This window comes from Nanorana parkeri, unplaced genomic scaffold (genome assembly GCF_000935625.1).
Source record: "Nanorana parkeri isolate BGI_ZX_2015 unplaced genomic scaffold, ASM93562v1 scaffold29, whole genome shotgun sequence".
In the NCBI taxonomy this organism is placed as follows: Eukaryota; Metazoa; Chordata; class Amphibia; order Anura; family Dicroglossidae; genus Nanorana; species Nanorana parkeri.
This window is the reverse complement of record NW_017306297.1, coordinates 1,148,512-1,165,513: the sequence shown is the minus strand read 5'-3', so window position 1 is coordinate 1,165,513 and position 17,002 is coordinate 1,148,512. Positions and strand designations below refer to the sequence as shown.

Below are 17,002 nucleotides of genomic sequence, written 5' to 3'. Positions count from 1 at the left end.
GTTTAATTTTTTTTTTTTTTTTTTTTTTTTTTTGCAGTATTTGCAAAATCAAGGCCAAATTCTATATAGCCCACATATACCTTAGCCCGGGATGGTAGGATTGCCAGCGGAGGGATACAGTCACCTATACATCATGTCTCTGACTGTTGACACATTCCTATTAAAGAAAAAAATTATAATACGGCCCCCGTCTGCCTGCCCTGCTTGTAACGGTTAGTGGCCCTGCAATGTTTTTGCTTTTTCTGTTGATGGAATTTTGTACTTACAATTTACTTACTGTGGGTCTATACACCTAGAACTGCCTAGGCTGTAAGTGTGCTGAAGCAGAGCAGGCAAATTATTTCATCCTCCAAAGTCCTTCCTACAAGCCTTTTGTAGCTATGAGATATAATTTTTGTTAGCATTACAGTAAACTTAGCCAGTTAATTGGAGTAGAAGAAGAGCAGCACAAAACAGTATGCCTAAGGAGGCAGGAAGTCTTTCACTGGATGCAATACAGCTTGGCGGGTTTTTTTTTTCCAGAAAATTATAAATATCTATCCATTTCTTGTTTCAGGTACTGAAATTGTTTAATTGGTTAATGGCCAATTATGATTTGTCCCTATTTTCTCTGCAGGTGTTTATGTGGAGGAGTCCTGTCACTTGGCCCCTGGTGATGTAATTGTGATTGAAAGAAATGGTCTCTTGCCTTGTGATGCATTGCTTATCAATGGAGGCTGTATAGTGAACGAGAGCATGCTTACAGGTATAACTTCCATTCTTTCAAGGTGATTATAGTTGCCAGTCCTTGCAAAATAAAATATATTTTTCTTCTCTTCATATTGTGAATATAATGTGAGACACAGTTAGGGAAGAAGGCAGTGCTTCATAACTAGACTTTACAGGGTTTATACACCTAACAGATGAAGCTATCCTCCCCATGTATACGTAGCACATTTTGCAAAATATAATGGCAAAATAAGCTTTTTTGTCAATGGGCTAAAATGCTGTCAAGAAAATCTGTAATTAATTTTTTTTATAGAAATATAAAAAACAGTGAATGTATTTATATTCATAAACAAAAAGCCACTATGTATATTTACATTCATCTATTTGTTCCTATTCACACAGCATATCTAGAATTGTTTGTGTGTGTGTATATATCTAGATATATCTATAGATATATCTAGAGATATCTGGACTGTGTGCAAGTAAAATGCAGTTTTATTAAGAGCAAACACCAAACATCTCGTTCCATCTACAGGGTAGACCTCCCCTGTTGCACAAGACAGTTTCTAGCAGCAACATAAAGGACAGCTTTTAGTTTTGCTCTGTAGCTTTCCACAGCTCCAAGAAACTCACACTGCTCACCCCTCGCGAGCCCTCACTCTGCTCTCTCAGCAGTGTGTCCCACAGGTCCTAGGGTCACCAACTTTCCCGACCTCTCCCAGCCTTCCCTGGCTGTTCCACGTGTCCAGCACACACCTGAGTCTGCTGTGGCTCTGTGCCCCCTGCACCCACACAACTCTCACACAACTCTGAACACTGGGCTGGCTTCCTAATGAGGCTGCTCTCAGCCACTTGATTGGCCCAAGCTGGTCATTGGTGACACCTGGCCCCAGGACTGGAGATCTCATCCCACCCAGAGCTCTAAAGGTGCCCATACACTGCGCGATTATCGTACGAGAATCGCGGGAAATCCCGCGATCGTACGATAATCGCAAAGTGTATGGAAGGCGTGCAACCGTTTCTACTGTACGGTGGCACGTCTTCCGTCGAACAAGCAGGCTGGAGAACCCGCCGAGAATCGTACGATGCTCGGCGAGTTAGCGCACACTGCCCGTTTACAGTCATCAGAAGTACGATCTGCCTGTCCAAGATGGGCAGATCGTAAGTTTTTTTTTAATCACTTGGCAACCCTCGCACGACAAAAGTGCTCTCCTCCCACTGGGCTCCATACATGGTTCTGGCCTTACTCTGCTCCATGTCCACTACTTAGGCACTCACCCACTGTAGACCGCCACTGGCTGTCCACGCTTCTGGGCTATGAGCTGTGGGAGGGGCCGGACAGTGTAAAAGTCAGTGTTCTATAATTTTTCTCGATCCTATACATTTTCTCGGCTGTGTCCCCTCCAGTGGGGTCGAGTCATCCGAATCAGCTTTTTTCATGACCCCCCCCCTTTCTTCATGACATGCACACCTGGAAGTGACGCGGTAGAGAAATTAATGGGTTGAGGAAAATTTATAGCACACTGGTAGTGCAGGGATGCCTCGTCAGTGCTGTGTACATTGTAGAGCGTGGATGCAAGCGGGTGGGTCTAGCAGTGGCAAGCGTGAGGCGGGGAGGAGGTGCGGCGTGTGTGGAGCCGTGAACAGGGCCTACTATTCGAAAGCCAATAATCGATTATTGAAAGCTTAGAGAGATTTTTCAATCATCGATTATAATCGACTTGGTCGATTTAGTTGTTGCAGCTCTACATTCATCCCCGAATTTCTGGGGACAGTCCCCGGATTCAGGAGAGCATCCCCATACAAATTATGTCCCCGGGAACATAAAATATAAAACATTTTTTTTAATTTTTTAAATACTCACCTGATCCTTAACCTTTTGTTAGGACAGACGGTGTTCAAATCTAGTTTACATGATGATGTATCTAGTTTACTGATAATGAGATCTTCCAGCACAGTACAGACAGGGTTAAATAGGGATAAACTTTACTCTCCCCACCCTTCTTGCATTCCAGGGGAAAATTTTCTCTGTACTTAAGCTTTTCTTGAACATGTTTTATGCATGCAGTGATTACATTATTTTTTTTTTAGTTATGCTATGTGAATTGAAACATGTATCAAATATAAAATAGTTGTAATATTTGGCTGCAGAAGTGGAAATACACTCTAATCTACTGTTTAGATACGCTAAAAACCATATAAGGAGTGTATAGTTTTCAGTGTATCCCCTGACATTTATAATTACAATCTATTCACATTAGCGTACATCAAATTATTGATCATTTATACCGGGCTTATACCTTCAAAATGTCTTAAAAAAATTGAAAAAGCTGTACGTTCCCGTGTGTGTGTGTGTGTGTGTGTGTGTGTGTGTGTGTGTGTGTGTGTGTGTGTGAATTGAATGTAATCAATCATATTAACGTGTTTATTGTTTAAAAAAAATTTGTTTTTTGTATGTTTTTGATTTTCAAAAATGCATATATAAATAGCAGGAGCCATATTTATAGTATAAAGTTGTGGTTTAATATATCGTATTGCAAGCCCGCCAGCTACTCAGACTAAAAAAATCACTATTTGGACTATTTTTTTTTTTTTTTTTAATCAAAACTAATAGTCAAACAAGTAAGGACATATTTTGTCATTATGATGGATCTGTAGCAAGTGTGAAATAATAATCATTTATTTTTATTTTTGTTGTTGGATCTTTCACGCCTTGCAAAGAAACAATCCAATGAAGATTTGCTAAAACGATCATAATTTGGATGATAATTTTGATCATAATATGGCTAATATCAAAAGAGAACAAGAAATAGATGTGTGGCACATCATGTTGACTGAATCTAAAAATAATTAACCAAAAAGTTTGAGTATGTCAGCGTGATTGTAAATGTATGTTCTCGATGAAATTTAACTTAAAGGACATCTGTGAGGTGAGTGATTTCCACTCATCCTCATAGTTAGTCGGCCTGTGACAAAGAAGCTGTCACAGGCAGCTCTATCGATCGGGAAGTGAGCAGAAACATGCAGCGATCTGCTCACTTTTCGATAGTCTCCCTGCAGCTGCCCACAGGGATTCCCCCCTCCCCTCTCCGATCCTCCCAGCGCTGAGTAGAGGAACGGATGGGGGAGGGGGCGGGAACAGCTGGCTCTGCATCTAGATAGGCAGAGCCAGCTGTCACTCACGAAGCTGGGTGGACAGTAATGTCGGGATCTGTCCCAGCTGCGGCGCTCACAGTATATCGCGAGCAATAGCCCACTGTATATTGAGCTTTGGGTCACGGGAGGAAGCTAATATATGTCCTCCCATGACCCTAAAGAGAACTATGGGGAAAACACTTACACCATAGTTCTCTTTTAACTTAAAAAAATAAAGAAGAGTATACATAAGCTTTTGGGCCATATCTAATTGCTTCAACATACACATTTAACATAGAAAAACACGCTTGAAGTTTTTGCTCTTCATGACATCTCTGTATTTCAGTGTGTAATAAAGTTCATGCATTCTGTTTCTGAAGCTTTAGCTAGACAAAAGCAGCTAATCTTGCATGTAATTGTGGAAGATATTGAATCCTAGCATGGGTTTAGCGTATACAATTAGTTGCAGTTCTGTAACAAAGCACACAGCCTTTTAAATTCCTTGGAATACTGGTATTCAAATGAGTAACTATATCTCTCTCTTATGGTTGCAGGTGAAAGTATCCCAGTTACCAAGACTCCTTTGCCGAAAACAGATAACACAGAACCGTGGAAGGTTCACAGTGTGCATGACTACAAGAGGCATGTCCTCTTCTGTGGAACACAGGTCATCCAAACCAAAGCTGCATCCCATGTGAAAGCTGTTGTCCTTAGAACAGGTACTGTAATTTTCAACTAACTTCAGGTTATGAAGATTCTAATAATGGTGTGCTCAAAGTAATATAAAAGGCCCTCCCAGGCAGCAAATGCATTAGTAAACTTCTGATACTTTCCAACTGTGTTAAAATAGTTAGTCCTCTCATATTTACTTTAAAGATGAACTTTAGGCAGAGCAGGAAAAGTTTTCATTACACAGCACTTTCTAGCATGCGGTATGTTGTTCCACTGTCAATTTCTCTCCTTCTTGAAAATTCTACATTTTGTTGTTCTGTAGGCCAATTGCCCACTTCTGCACATCCTGTCCTTCATTTGGCAGCTTAATCTTTTCTCTCATACTGCCGCCTTTTGTTAAAGCCCTGCCTCTCCCTTTACTACATACAAATTGGAGGTCTCACACCGAACATCATTTTCGCTCTGAAAACCCTTTTAGTTTTGTGTCCACTCACATGAGCTCCTACTCTGACAGGTTTCACTTATTCTATAAGAGCTTGAAGTGAAATTAAGAGCAAAACATTTTTTTCCCCCGCCCCACAGTGCTAATGTAAGGACTTACCTTAAATGATGCCTCTTAATCTGATCATCTTCTTTCCTGTAGTTTTTAGCTGTCCCTCCAGCTCTGGTGCGGTTCTCCGATCCAGCGTTGACTCCTCTGTCCTCCTCTTCTCTGATGTCCCATAGAGTCTATGCGGGTGCATGCTGCTCCATAGACTTACCTTGTGCCTCTCCTCGTCTCCCAGCCGAACATCTGAACTGCGCATGCGGCCGACCAAGAAATGTTCAGATGTTCGGATGGGAGCGTGTGGCAGAGACACAGGTAAGTATTAACCCTTTTGAAAAAGTAAAAAAAAAAAAAATTGTGCATATATCTACTGCTTGCTAGCAGTAGATATATGCAGAAACAAATGAAGGTTTAATACCTTTAACCGTAGAGTTGTAGAGCTCTTTTTCTGGGTGAGACATACCAGTGCGAGGTGCCCAGGCAGGTTGGGAATGGGCGCTCAATAGTGCTACAGCAGTATTGATGTTTAGTGTGCAGTATCTGGGGGGGAAGGGGGATATCCTCAGTTGGGGCACTGGCAATAAACATTTTGGCACATTTTGTAACCCTTCAGTCCAAAACTTAAAAAAAAGATAAACACTTTATATTTAATGCATCATTCTACCCCAGTGTAAAGTTACAGTTATAGATAGAGCCTGGTGGGAGGAGTCACCTCTTCCATTTATATTTTTTAAAGTGGATTTCTACATTCGCATCAAAATTGGGATAACACCTGTTTATATATTTGTTACATGTTCCTATTCATATAGCATAATCCCCCAAAAAATATTAAAACATGCTTCTTGCAGTTTAAATTGCTTTTACTTGGGTTAAGGTTTCTATTTGACCTCTTAAGGGTTAACAGTTCTACTTCCTCTTTGGAATGTTAGGGGTTGTGAGGGGTTTAACCCTGTCTGTGCTGTGCTGGTTCATTTCATTATAATTTGTAATGTAGATTTGAACGCTGCTTGGCCCAACAAAGTGTTAAATGATTAAACGCCTTGCTTCTGTATTGTATGCTAATAAAGTTAATGAGCGAAACAGCAAAACATCTAACAGGTAAGAAATGCTGCAACAAAACATCTAAAAGGTAGGAAATAAAAAAAAAATTATAATCTTGCATTTATGCTGTGAATGGCAACACATAACAAACATAGAGGGGGTTTCTCATATCTGACTGCAAAAGTGAAAAGCACTTTAAGAAAGAATTCAAAGCAATGCTATATGCTTTCAAAAACTGTCTAGCTCAGTGTAATAAATTGCAAATATTGCTCTCCCGTTGCCTTCACAGTTGTTTGCTACCATATGTTTTGATCTTCATTCTAGGCTTTAATACAGCTAAAGGCGACCTGGTACGTTCCATCCTCTACCCAAAGCCAGTGAACTACAAGCTCTACAGGGATGCTTTGGTATTCCTTTGCAGCCTGATTGGTCTGTCTCTGATTGGCATGATCTATGCAATTTGTGTGTTTTCTTTGGATGGGGTAAGGCACCAATATTAAAGCTTATATGTCCATTGTTCAATCCGTTAGTTTAATCATATTCTACTGCACGATTGGTTCCATATGCTTTCATATTAGATCTGGTCTCAGTGGAACTTCCAGTCTCTTGTTCCTATGATCAACTCACAAGCTCACTCATTCACTTTAGAGCATATAGCAAAAAGCTGTATTTTGTTTGGTTATTTAAAATATTAGTGGCCTCAGTAAATCCATAAAACATTGTAAGAGCGAAGTTTATTTCATGCATATAGATTGTTTACCAATATGTCTATTTTATTGTTTGAAATAACCCACAAGATTTCACTGTTATTGGATGCATGGCATGTACTTCTAATGTAATAGAGGACCTTTTTTGTTGGTTCAGCAGCTGTGAACAGTGTCTACTGGTACAGTGAATGTTTACAAATATCTATTCATTATTTTACAATTGTATTTATTAGATTACAATTATAGCCAATAGATCACAATTAGATTACAATTATATAAATCTTTAAAAGACACACTGCCATGTAGTAAAACTCTTTCAGAAAAGTACATACCTATGAAAAGACTGAATAGTTGCCTCTCTTGGCACCAGTGCTGCTCTATTGCAAAGAGCTGGTCACCTGAAGGCCACTTTCAGGACGGTGGATCTTCTGGGCACCCCTCTGCTGTCACTGGTTCCTCCCTTTTGACCTCACATTACTATAGGATTCATTAGTGATGTAATGTAAAATCGAGTAACCAAGGAGATCCAAATACATCTCCTAGTGTGGGATGAGGTCAAAGGGAGGAACCAGTGAGATCTGCAGGGGACCCAGCAGATCCATTATCTATCCTCACATAGGATACAGTAGTGACCTGAAGCAAGGCCGCTATTAAGGGGGGTGTAGCCATCCATACAGGGCCCCATTAGGTCAGCAAGGGGGCCCGGGCTTGGCTTTGAAGCAGTCAGTGGGGCTCAGGCTCCTCCCCTGCAGCTGTCCTGGTATCTAAGGTGTGCTGTTCCACCTAACTCACTGCCTGAGCCTCTAGTGACAACCTAACTCACTGGTGCATCTCAAGCACCAGTGAGATAGGCTGTCACTGGAGGCTTAGACAGCAAGTTAGGTGGACTCGTACACAGCAACATTCCCCTTAGGGCACATACACACCAGCAGCCGTGCTGATGCATTTAATTGTATCACACTGTTCACTTTTTTGCCAAAGCTCATTGATATGCCACAAGTAACATTTCATGATGTTCTATGGGCACATAGCGGTGTGATGCGGTTGTACCGTGTCCCACTGTGTTGCACTTTAAAAAAGTACTGAATGCTGTAGTGTGGTGTGTGTGTGTGTGTGTGTGTGTGTGTGTGTCCTCGAATTGTGCCTATCCGTAACTCATCAAATTGTCTTGTCTTGCACTGGAAAAAATGGCCAGTGTAGCCCGAACACATCGGGTGTGAATGGGCCTTGAGTGAGCCAGCGAAGGAGAATGAGGCGGAGATGTGGGTGGAGTTATCAGTGATGGCAGGGAGGAGCGGTAGGCGGTCTTATTAGGTTAACGTTTAGGAGAGCTGCATAGATGGGTGCTCCGATCTTGGGGTGCACAGATTGCGGACAATGTGAGGACTCTGAGGGCATGCACTACTTTTTTCCACCGCAACTCGCAGTATTGCAGTACCAGACATTGTGATGTGATCAAACACATTGTGGCCGGAAGGTGCATTTGGAATGCCATTCATTCACTATGCACTTTAAAATGGACATGTGTTTCAGCACACTGTGTGGTGCTATGCCAAAGAATGGTGTGTGTGCACTATGTCTTTGCAGCGATTTGTGAATTTGTTATTCACAAATTCACCCATTTGTGAATAACCCTGTTAGACATTTTCTTTACCAGTATCTGCTTTGCTGAAAGGGTTTTCTTATATTACAGGGTCTCTTTAACTTGTGCTGGAAAAATGTCCTTGTATAAGTTTATATTTCAGTAATAAGGAGATAAATGGCAGCTTTTCATGCTTTGTCACTGTTACAAACTCCTGTTCTTTCTTTTCTTTTCTTTTTTGCATGCTGGTAGATAGGCAGCTTGAGCACCTTTTGTTAATAGCCAAGAGTTAAGCAGTGATATCACCATGTTATCTCCCTTATGACACAACCAATTGGTATTGCTGGTCTCTGAGTGACTTTTACAGCTTTAGAAAGGTTTATACAGATGTATAGTGGCGGAGTGCATAGGGCTGCAGATAATTATAATAACAAAAAAAGAAAGCGCCACAACCTAGCGCAATAAACAATGTGGAACCAGGGAAAAATTTAAGAAACTAAGTTGCACTCACATTAATACAAAGTCGCTGACAGCAGGGAAACAATGTATCCAAAGCCAGCAACAACACTGTGTGCTTCATTTGGAGCTGTATCAGACCCGTTCTGAAGAGACGCTGTTCTGGTCATTGGAGACGGAAGAACAAAGGGATAGAAACAAACAGCTTCTGATCGTGTAGGTCAATTTAAAGCATTTTCTAAAATAAATGAATAAAATGCACTCACATTAGGAGTATATACAGTAGAAGCTTTTGTCAGTCCATTATTAAAGGCAGGCTGTGTAAGTCTCTAGGAGTGAAGTAGCCCCAGCAGTGCTTCTGATGGTGAGAGAGCCGGTAAACTGCGCCGTGCTGTCACTGTAAAGTGGCAGCTGCAGCTGTTGAAAAGCTGGGCAGGAGCAGATTCTCTAGCTGGAAAAAAATTGACACAGGAGCCGGAGGGGAAGTACAAATGGCAGGCAACGTGTTTCAAGGCAGAGCGCCTCTTTCTCAAGACGGGGAAGGATCAGATAATTAAAATTGACTTTTGGTGCATATGACATTTTGATTTATGCCTTTTTATTTTTATTTGAAGAGTATAATCAATACAAAGTGTTAACTTTGACACTTTTTGTGGAATCAAGTTTGAGGTATAAACAGACATTTATTTCCCTTTTTAAGATTTTGGTCTACAGTAGTCATCACAAAAAGCTATAAATAAAAAAAGTTAATATAATGTATGGGAAGAATTCATTAATATTTGCATGGAAAAAAGATTAGCACACAATAAAACAATTTGTTTGTAAAGTATTACTCATTTGTGTCTCATTGTAAATTCTTTAAATGTCTTTTACAGGCTGATGCTGGGGAGGTTGTGAAAAAAGCTTTAGATGTCATCACCATTGCAGTTCCCCCAGCTCTCCCAGCTGCCCTCACTGCAGGAATCATTTATGCCCAGAAAAGACTTGAGAATTCTGGAATTTTTTGCATCAGTCCCCAAAGGATAAATCTATGTGGCACAATTAACCTTTTCTGCTTTGACAAGGTACTGGTGAAATTGTATTTGCAAGCATGCATGAATAGCAGCTTGTGTTTACCATGAGCACATACAAAGGGTTGTCCTTTCCATCCTCTGTCACTGTGATCCTGCTGGCAAGAAAGCCATGCTCTGGCATGGCTGGTGCGCAGATCCCACCAGACAGGAAAAGACCTCTATGGGGAATCAATCAGGAAGGTGAACACAGGGCCAGAATAAGGCAGAGGCAAGAATGGCTCCCTTCTCAGGTAGTGGCTTCTGATAAACCGAGCACAGCAGATCAGTTCTCAAAGTGACAGTGGAGCTCTGCTGATTACACTGGGAGAGCCACTCTCCCTGAATAATCTGTAGTTTTGCATCTTGTGTGCCAGAGTACCTAATTGGACAATACATTTTAAAGCATGGCTGAAACTTAACTTTTATTGCATATCCTTTTGTCAATCCTCATTATGTCTGTGAAATGTGAGCTGGATCTTGGGGAACACTTGATATCAGGCTACATTATTAATATGAAGCAGTAAAGAAGTCAACTCTACTATGCCAATGTGGCTGCAGTGGTTGAAGCAGACTTGCTTCACATACATACTAGCACACCCTGTTGAATATGTGACACCTAACAAAAATGTGCATTTTTTTAGAATCTTATATTTTAATAGTTTATTTTGCCTGCAAGCACAGCTTTGCCGGTTGCAGGAAAAGTATCCCTGCACCTAGATCTAGGTCAAGATCTAAGTGCCTGTTCATAAGAAGTATCAAACAGACTTCCGGTTCCGGCGCCTGATGCACTAGACGAGCGGCTCCGAGCTCCGTCCCGCCACAGACATCATACCGGAACCTCGTCCGCCGGTCACCAGCAGCTTGCCACCCGCTCCCCTGTCATGGACAGGTATCTGGAGCGCCAACTGAGAGCCCGCAGAGCCCTCCCAGGGAGTCAGATAGACGGAGGGGAAGGATCCAAGATGGCCGCTGATGAGCTGCAGCATGAGGAGGACACAGGTATGGGAGAGAGTGAATCAGACTCCCTGATACATGATACCCCCCACATTGATTATAAGCTGATCGCTGCAGAAGTGACCAAACGTCTTAAGGCTGATATGGCTAAAATTATTGCGGACACTTTACAGTTACACTTGGGCAAGCTAAATGCGACCATGGAGGTGCAAAATACATGCATCAATAGCATGGAACAACGCATTAGCAATGTGGAGGATGTCGCATCGTGCATATGGTGACATGACCAAACGCATACACACCTTGCAAGATAAAGTGGACAATTTGGAAAATCGCTCCAGACGCAATAATCTGCGGGTCATTGGCATCCCGGAATCTGTGAAACCTGTTGATCTGAGGGCGTTTTGCGCCGCCGCTATACCCAAAGCCTTGGGCCTGTCCGCTGCATGCAAGGTTGAGAGGGCACACAGGTTGGGATCCCCTAGAGATGACGCCAAACCGAGACCAGTACTAGTACGCTACCTGGATTACTACGATAAACAGAATATTTTCCACACCTACCGCACCCAGCGCAACCTCGTGGTAGATGGCCTAAAGCTGTTGCTATTCGCGGATTACTCGATGGAAACATCTAAATTGAGGAGATCATTCCATGAGGTATGCCAATCGCTGGTTAGACACCGCATAAAATTCGCTTTACAATATCCAGCGGTGCTCTGCTTCTCCACGGGGGATGGGAAAGCATGGCGCTTCACATCTGCAACACAAGCCCAAAGGTTCCTCGATTCCTGGGGGAATATCTCTTCCTCATCCCCGTTAAAAAGCCCTCCACGGAAAAAGAAGGCCTGAGAGCCCGAGAGGGGGTCAGGTTTGAATATACTTACGGAGGAGATTGGTGATGTTGCGGCGCAGGGGTTCCGGACCTGGATGCTGCTCTTCTGCAGGTACTTTACTGATACTTCGCTCTTTTGTTTTGATTTTTCTCTACTCCTTCGTTGTTCATCAAGTTTCACCAGGACTGATAGTTTTCGCCCTTTCTGGATGGCGGGATGGCGCGATATACCAGCTCATTGAATACTACTGCGCAGACGCAACCCTGTGAAGAACAGCCTCGCTCTCGCGTGTGGTCAGCCTCTTTCCGCTCGCATCAGGAAAAAAGGTAGTCATTTACAATGGACGGTTCTTTTTTTGTGTTCTTGTTGTTAGTACTTTGTCGCCAACACACTCCTGGAGTCAATCTCCTGCATCTTAATCTCCTGACCAATGGATCACCCCTTAATTCTTATGCACATCAAAGGGCACATCCACTTGTGCCACAGGGCCTCTTCGGGAGAGCTGGGACGCCCGTGAGAGCCCCTCCTTGTTGCCAACATCTGTCGCTAGTTATCGTTTACACCCCACTGTGGTTGTTATGGGACCCACACTGAACATTGTTTCCTGGAACGTTAAGGGGCTGAGATCTCCCAATAAACGACGCCTGATCTTACGTCATCTGCGAAAGTTGACATCGCCCTTCTTCAGGAAACTCACCTTAAAGAGCCAGATATTTTATGCATGCGACAATCCTGGGTGGGCATGGCCATTGGTGCTCCAGCCGCAGGGAAATCTGCTGGGGTAATTACCCTTATCAACAAGTCATTGGCGCATTCCATCACCTCCCACAGTTTTGACCAGGTCAACGGAAGATGGTCTATGCTCTCTCTACAAGTGGTACCCCACCCACTACACCTCTGGAATGTGTATGGCCCTAATGCGGACAATAAGTCCTTTTTGGATCACCTCCTCTTACAAAGTTCATCGCTCCTGCCCTCCCCATTTCTCCTTCTTGGCGGAGATTTCAATGCTACACCATCCACGCCCGAGGACCGATCGTGGGAAGTCCCACCTGGTACCTCGTACCGCAATCCCCAGGACTCTCGCTTGGCCACTTGGATTGACTCGATAGGCCTTACGGATACTTGGAGGCACCTCCACCCTCTGGAAAGAGATTTCACCCACTTTTCCCACGCCCACGGCTCGTTGTCACGTATAGACCTGTTCTTTGCATCCTCCTCCTTGCTGTCCAAACTGGAGTCTGTGACTATAGGGGATATGGTGATCTCAGATCACGCACCAGTGCTGCTTACTCTAAAAAATATTGGTATGCCTAGTCACCCCCTCATTTGGAGGTTCCCCAATTATTTGGCGAAAGATGAAGCGTTCCAGGCGGAGCTTCAACAATGGTGGAGTGACTACGCTGTTGATAATGCTGCTCATGTGTCTGACCCTGTATTGTTTTGGGAGACCGCAAAGGCGGTTTTGAGAGGACGTATACTGGCATATGCTACTGTGAAAAAAAGGCTGATCAGGAGAAGGTATGCTGAGGCGAGCACGGCTGCCAGGAGATCGTACCTTGACTACAAACATGATCCCTCCCCGACACATAGGGCATCTTGGTTGGCGGCCAAGCAGGCATGCGACCATTGGCTGCACCAACATGACCTAATACTTAGAAACCCGGCCGATCTGGCACTCTTCAAGTTTGGAAACAAGTCGGGCAAATTGTTAGCTAACCTGGCCCGTGGTGGGCGACCTAGCTCCCACATTCTGCAACTAAAAGACGAGAAGGGGGTGGTCCACTCTGACCCTTCCACGGTAGGTGATATTTTCAGTGACTTCTACAGGAAACTGTATGGGCCCGAGCAAGGTGACTTGCCCGCTGGTGCTCAATTTTTGGATTCTCTAAAACTACCTTCTTTGTCTGCTGAAGACCTCGAATGGTTAAATGGCGATATCACTATGCCAGAGATCCTGGAGGTCATTAAACACTCCCCCCTTTGCAAAGCTCCCAGCCCAGATGGTTATTCGGCGGAATGTTATCGCCTACTGGCTACTGCCAAAGCCCCTACGCTAGAAGCCCTGTACCAGGACATAATGTCCCGCAAGATATATCCTCCCACTTTTAATGACGCTTATATCCGCCTACTGCCCAAGAAGGGCAAAGACCCTATGCAGGCTGGATCATATCGACCCATCTCCCTTCTCAACCTAGATGCCAAAATGCTGTCCAAAATACTAGCTAATAGACTGGCAGCTGTGTTGCCAAAACTGATTTCTCCTGATCAGGTGGGGTTTGTTGCAGGCCGGTCGGCTGTGTCCAATATTCGCAAGATTCTCATGGTACTGGAAGACCACCGGCTGAACTTGCCTTCTTCGCATCCTATGGCTCTTCTATCATTGGATGCGGAGAAAGCTTTTGATAATGTTAATTGGCAGTGGTTGTCCATGGTTATGCAACGTATGGGATTCTCAGGTCCATTTTTGAGTTTTATTAATACTGTCTACACGTCCCCTCAAGCATGCATACTTACACAATCAGCTATGTCACGCCCATTCCCACTGCACAAGGGAACGAGGCAGGGATGCCCGTTGTCCCCTTTGCTCTTTAATATAGCTTTGGAACCGTTATCTAGATCCCTTTCATCCTCCCCGACATTCCGGGGGAGTCGCTTGGGGTCCCATGAGGTTAAACTGGCCCTATTTGCGGATGACATCATTCTGGTGTTGTCTGACCCCTCCACGCAGGTACCTGACGTGTTCAGACTCATAAGACACTATGGGTCGTTCTCGGGACTGACATACAGGACACTCTGAAAACATGTGGTGTGGCTGTTGCAAGATGCACAATAAGGAGGCACTTGAAGAAAGTTGGGCTGCATGGTCGAGTTGCCAGAAGAAAGCCATTACTATGCAAATTCCACAAAGTATCCCGCTTACAATACGCCAAACAGCACAGAGACAAGCCTTAAACCTCCTGGCACAAAGTCATGTGGAGTGATGAGACCAAAATTGAGCTTTTCGGCCACAACCATTAACGCTACATTTGGAGAGGAGTCAACAAGGCCTATGATGAAAAGTCCACCATTCCTACTGTGAAACACGAATGTGTGAGCTACAAAGGCACAGGAAAGTTGGTCAGAATTATTGGCACGATGAATGCAGTATGTTATCAAAAGATACTGGAGTACAATTTGCATGCATCAGCCCGGAAGCTGCACATGGGACGTACTTGGACATTCCAACATGACAATGATCCTAAACACAAGGCCATTCGACCTGTCATTGGCTACAGAAGAATAAAGTGACGGTTCTGGAGTGGCCATCTCAGTCTCCTGACCTCAATATCATTGAGCCACTCTGGGGAGATCTCAAACGTGCAGTTCATGCAAGACAGCCCAAGGATTTACAGGACCTGGAGGCTTTTTGCCAGGAAGAATTGGCAGCTTTACCATCTGAGAAGATAGAGCCTCATCCACACATACCACAAAAAAGACTTCAAGCTGTCATTGATGTTAAAGGGGGCAACACATCGTATTAAGAATTGGGGTATGTAAACTTTTGATCAGGTTCATTTGGGTAGTTTTCTGTTGCTAGCATGTCCGATCAAGTAAGTTACTAATACAGATAATAGTGCGATAAAAATATGTAGAACCAATACAAAAATTAAAAACAGTTACAATCAACAAATATTAATATAGGCGCCTATATATCAACATAGAGGTATATGGGCCAATCTAGGAAACAAGTGGAGATGGACCATCGATTCGGAAAGGAAAGATACAATAAGGCTGAATTATGAAATAAATAAGTCAATAATAAAATGACAATTGAAACTTAAGTACAGATAAAGTGTGTGTGAATAATCATTCGCAGAAGGAGTTAATACGTGATGAATATTATGGTGCACAACGAAACGAAGGTTAACAATATTTGAATAAAGTGTATTTTAAGATGTTCCAATGTTTTTTAATAATAGCTTCCAGATCATGGTGTTGTGCTGAGTAAACTGTTATAAAAGATATTGGGAACATATCAGTTTTCTTATTCTTATTTTCTTATCAATTATAGCATATTCTTTTGCTCATATAGCTACCTTTAGCGCTTTGTTTCTTTTGATCACAACTGTATGTAAACTGTGTATTTTATACCATGCATAGAGTTAAATTTGTTCTGTTTTGCCCTTTTGAAGTCTGTTCTTCTGGTGTAGTTTACATACTGTACAATGCCTGTTGCTCATTATACTTTTTTTCCCAGGGGTCTAGACTTTTCATCATACCATGTGGTATTATCTTTCTCTGTAACAAAGCTTTGAGATAGTTTTACACTTCCATTTTCTCTAGTAATTCCAGTTTAGGATTTCTACTTATGTTCCTTTTTTCCCAGACAGGAACCTTAACAGAGGATGGTCTGGATCTTTGGGGTGTAGTACCGTCTAATGGTTATCGGTATGTTGTGATGGAATTATACACATATACTTTCTCCAACCAGCAAGTGGAAAAGTGGTGCACTAGGCACATTTTATATATGTACCAGGCTAACCAGCCTGTAATTTTCAGGGCTGAATAGCTGAAGCAAACATTACACATATCTTCTTGCATTGTATCTCTTCATGTAACTCTTCAAGTTTCAGTTACGAAGACACAATCACAAAAGGAGGGAACCTACTGGTGAGCTTTCTTTTAAAACCAGAATGCTCTGCTAAATAAGTGTCATAGGTGACACTGGAACTAAATTAAATATGTTAGGCAAATATAAATATATTATTTTTAAAAGTTTTTTTTTTATTATTTTTTTTATAAATACATTTTATATTAATAACAAAAGGTAAAAAAAAACTATTTTAGAAATGTTTAAACTGAAAAAATACAACTGACTCAAGCTCACAATAATTTTCCTTTTAATTGCCATAGCCTTTGAGTTGTTCTTATGCAATGGAGAGAAAGTGTCATTTTGAAAGGACAAAAAAAGGCAGTTGTCACATTTGAATAGTTGACGTGCATTTGTACTTTTCCTATAATGACTATTTTCTCAACGTTAAGGAGGTTTTGGTCTTAACGTGGATAAAGGTTGTATTTCTTACTACATTTAGTACAGGTGCACAAATGTTTACCTTTCAGTCTAAAGGTGTCCATACACCTTAAGGTGCCCATACACTGCTCGATTCTCGTACGAGAATCGGGCGAAATCCCGCGATCGTACGAGAATCGAGCAGTGTGAACAAAGACGTGCGACCGTTTCTACTGTACGGTTGCATGTCTTTTGTCAAACCAACATGCTCGAAAACCCGCCGAGAATCGTACGATTGTCGGCGGGTTTCTAGCCTGCTCGT

The 17,002-nt window shown here is 42.6% G+C and overlaps 1 protein-coding gene across 1 annotated transcript in view; it reads left to right on the top strand.

Moving 5' to 3' along the window:
* LOC108795683 (probable cation-transporting ATPase 13A4) overlaps window positions 1-17,002 on the top strand; it is an 83,784-nt gene that overhangs the window by 29,167 nt on the left and 37,615 nt on the right. The window contains exons 9-13 of the mRNA XM_018566981.1: window positions 617-745; window positions 4,398-4,562; window positions 6,428-6,585; window positions 9,724-9,912; window positions 16,057-16,118. Coding sequence (XP_018422483.1) covers window positions 617-745; window positions 4,398-4,562; window positions 6,428-6,585; window positions 9,724-9,912; window positions 16,057-16,118 — 703 coding nt within the window. The remainder of the gene's footprint in view (window positions 1-616; window positions 746-4,397; window positions 4,563-6,427; window positions 6,586-9,723; window positions 9,913-16,056; window positions 16,119-17,002) is intronic.